The sequence below is a fragment of the Sinocyclocheilus rhinocerous genome, unplaced genomic scaffold (assembly GCF_001515625.1).
Source record: "Sinocyclocheilus rhinocerous isolate Xijiao unplaced genomic scaffold, SAMN03320098_v1.1 scaffold249, whole genome shotgun sequence".
Lineage (NCBI taxonomy): Eukaryota > Metazoa > Chordata > Actinopteri > Cypriniformes > Cyprinidae > Sinocyclocheilus > Sinocyclocheilus rhinocerous.
This window is the reverse complement of record NW_015666483.1, coordinates 665,912-670,034: the sequence shown is the minus strand read 5'-3', so window position 1 is coordinate 670,034 and position 4,123 is coordinate 665,912. Positions and strand designations below refer to the sequence as shown.

Below are 4,123 nucleotides of genomic sequence, written 5' to 3'. Positions count from 1 at the left end.
TGCGCAAAGAAAACAAAAATAACGACTTTATTCAACAATTCGTCTCCTCCGCATCACCCTGGCGCCATTTTGGAGAGTATCACATACGTAAACAATGTATGTACGCGGATACGTTGTTTACGTTCAGATCAAAGCGTAAACAATGTATCTGCATACGGTGCTGCTGACACAGAACAGCATACGTTGTTTACGTATGTGATACTCTCCAAAATGGCACCAGGGTAAGACAAATTGTTGAATAAAGTCGTTCTTTTTGTTTTCTTTGCGCACAAAGAGTATTCTCGTAGCTTCGTGAAATTACGGTTGAACCACTGATGTCACATGGATTATTTTAACTATGTCCTTACTACGTTTCTGAGCCTTGATTGTGTTAGGATTCTAGCTGTCTGTGGGAGGGTCAGAGAGCTCTCGGAATTCATCAAAAACATCTTAATTTGTGTTCCGAAGATGAACGAAGGTCTTACAGGTTTGGAACGACACTAGGGTGAGTAATTAATGACAGAATTTTCATTTTTGGGTGAACTATCCCTTTAATGATTCCTGTTTACATATCAGACAGACATTTTATTTTGGCTTTTATGTGTAATATTTACAATTTAGCAACTATAATGCCTCTGTACTTTTGAATTACTTGAGAATTATTTTGGAATTGAATCTCAACATTTTATTGAATCATTTGATTCCTAAACCCAAGGTTGTTTTTTCCCCACACCCATTTTTTGGAGTTAAAACACTCCTAGTTGAGAACCACTGATCTAGGACTGGCCCGATCTAAGACTTGCCCTGTGCCCATCTCTCATACAAAGCCAACTCTGATTGAAGTTTCTGTTGGATTTGCTCTATTGCAGATATGTCCGTGTGGTGGTACTGCCATGCTCGGAGCCCGTTCGCTGCCTGTTCCGCACCCACGGGGCTCTGCCGCAGGAACCCTTAGAGTTTAAGGAAGCGTTTAGCCTGCAGTTGTCCTCCGCTGCTCTCAGACAGAAGACTCTACGCATTGATGTCTGTAGCACCAGCAAGGCTGGTCGAGAGGACTGTCTAGTGAGTGTCTGATTTGAGAAAATAAACAGAGTGATGATGCCTAAATACAGTCATATAATGGTATGTGAATATAGGCCTGGGTTATTCAGTTCTCGTCTTTTTTCTCTTGAAAGGCTGGTGCTCAGATCAGTTTGGCTGATGAAGAGTATTCAGAGGAGTGGTGCACCAAGTGGTACAACCTCCTCAACTGCACATACATGCCAGAAATGGATGGAAAGCACAAGGAAAGAGAGGTCTCTGTTCAGCAGGAGCTGGTAAAACGAACACACACACAAACACACACACACACACACACACACACACACACACTGCCCAATCACATTTCTCTCTGCTTCAAGTGGTTTTTACAAGGATTGGACAATAGAAAAACAGGTACACACACACACACACACACACACACAGCGCGCGCAAAAAACAAACACACACAAACACACACACACACACACACACACACACACACACACAATCCTCAACTCATTTTACCTCATCACAGCCAAATGCCTTTCTAATATTTCTTGGAATCAGTCTTGCCAAACTGCTAAGCTTACTGAGGAACAAGGAGCCTTCATTAATATTATATTTGTTTCTTTCATCATTCAGATGAAGAAATGGATTCTTTCTTGCCCAAACAGTCCTTTCTGGTCTCTAATACTGTTGATGATCAGATTACATAGAATTAGTTGCTTCACTTTTTATCAGCTGTTTCGAATTTACAAACAGCCTGTTCTGTTAAGATGGATTAAGGAAATGTATTTGCATTTTACTGTCACTTTTTACGAATAAGGTACAAAATAAGGCCTGTGCTCTCACGATTTGTGTGTTACTTTCTCAAAATTAATCTTTTGTTTGATTTGAATTGTTGGATGCAATGGAAAAGGTCAAGACCTCCGAGTTGGGACTGACCGAACTCACCATTTTAATATATATTTTAATACATTTCATTCTAATGCTTTTAAAACAAAAAATGGGACATGAATTTGCACCCTATTAAAGTACCCTAAAAAAGTGCCTCATTTACATTTAATCGCTTATCAGATGCAGTTTTTCCAAAAGAACTTACAATTAGATAAAAAGGTCTAGTAAATGTCTAGTAAATTTCAGAAAATACATTTAAATACAGTTTAAATACATGATCTTCATGTCTTTATTTATTTGTAGGCTCCCAGCACCTCAGAGGGCACTGTTGCACGCCTAGAGAACGCTCCTCTGGAGGACTGGTATGTTACCTGCCACAACTTGTATAATAAGCTTTAATCCTATTTAGCACAGCTGTCAACTTAACAGTTTCATATCACATCCAGTATCCCACCCAGAATCCACACGAACAATTAACAAGCTCTTTGGATCTCATATTCCATCTCTTTCTTTTCCAATCCCTTTTTTTCCTATTGAATGACCTCCTTTCTGCCGTCTCGTGGGAAATCATCACAGCGTGATGGCACACGATGACTCACTTTTCCTAATGTTTGATCTGCTCTGCCAAAATTACATTAGTAACATAAACAGGATGAACAACTAATCCAAGCAATACTGAGCGGCATTCTTCTCTCATGCCATTTTCTGGACTCTTTTGAGGTTGCTTCTCGGTAAATTAGCTCACTGTGCCACATGTTGATTGGCTGTAGGGCAGTCTCATGATAACCAAAACTGCACTATAAGACCTGATTGCTTCAGATGACGATTCAACAACAACCACCTGTCATAGAACTTAAAAACAAAAACAGGAATGTGGCATGGCTGCATTTTTCAAGAGCATTCCACCCTTACTCACACTTGCTTCTGAAAGGTTGCAGACTAGAGAAGTAAAAGTGTTGCTCTTTTAGGAACATTACGGTTTGACTCAACCATGTCACAGCAATAACTTTCGGTTTAATTTGGAGCACTGTGACTTTCAGTACCAATGGTCTGAATAATGTCAAACAAAAACATATATTAATAAATTTTTCTATATATTCATTCATTTTTATATAAATTTCATGTGCATTTTTCAATGTGGATTGAAGTTTGTTTAACTCTGAATTCGCTGCATTGACCAAAAAAAGGTGCTTAGTTTGGAAGCGGTGCTTACACTTTACATTATCCTTATCCTTGCTCCTTAAAAGTTTTTTAAAAGTAAAAACTAGGGATGCTCCCATCAGGATTTTTGCAGCCGATACTGAGTACTGATTTCTTGTCATGGTGATCGGCCGATACCGATGCTGTATTTCTGAAGGAAGACTATCTTTAGAAAATTTTCGATTTAATTTCATCTTGCATGTTATATGCCTGATAAAGCAGCGTTTGTGAGCTCAGCGGCAGCGCTGCTTTGTGTACAGCCGTTACTGGGGAAACCTCTGTTTCTCCAGCTTTAAAGCACCTCCTGCTGGCAGAGAATGATTTAGGCAGCAAACATATTTTGCTTTTCCTATATCCACGGGTGGGGTAATAAAAATGCATTCTGATTATTTGCGGGTGGGTCGGGGTAGATAAATTAAATACTAATATGGCCAAAGAAGATATTTTGTTTTATAAATAAATGTTCATTTAAAAACAGCCCACGATCAGCGTATTATGTTACCGTTATCCCTTACGGGTCCGACGAGGTTTTGTTCCGTCCTCCACGCTGTGACAACTCACAAAAGACTATTTTTAGCCAAGCAGCACGGAGAGCCGCTTCAGAAACGTGCCGCGGCTGGCTCATAAACACAAGCACTGACTAGAGCGGCCGCGATCAGCTCCGGTAGCCGTGGAGCCGTAACGCGCCGCAGATGTGTGCAGTCAGGCGCAGATCAGCTCTAACGTCACACTGAATCTGCTGTTAAAAATGAACCATCCATTCATCATATCATCATGCAAAACATGCAGGACAAATAACGAATTTTTCATTGTTTCTCGAAACGTAATAGCATTTCCACACCGGCGATGACATGACTGTGGCGCCAAATCATTAAATTATGTCCCCATTCTTGTTAGTTTTATGGCGGATTGCAACCATGACATATCAGGTGCATACCGCCACCTACTGTATCGGAGTATGCAGCATGGATTATATCTCAGTGAATGCACTTTACATTATATATATATATAAAAAAAAAATAATAAT

General features: G+C 39.9%; 1 protein-coding gene across 1 annotated transcript in view; it reads left to right on the top strand.

Moving 5' to 3' along the window:
* Positions 1 to 4,123, top strand: part of LOC107732322 (protein KIBRA-like) — a 49,945-nt gene that overhangs the window by 39,656 nt on the left and 6,166 nt on the right. The window contains exons 14-16 of the mRNA XM_016543606.1: positions 849 to 1,041; positions 1,155 to 1,295; positions 2,200 to 2,258. Of these exons, the coding sequence (XP_016399092.1) occupies positions 849 to 1,041; positions 1,155 to 1,295; positions 2,200 to 2,258 (393 nt within the window). The remainder of the gene's footprint in view (positions 1 to 848; positions 1,042 to 1,154; positions 1,296 to 2,199; positions 2,259 to 4,123) is intronic.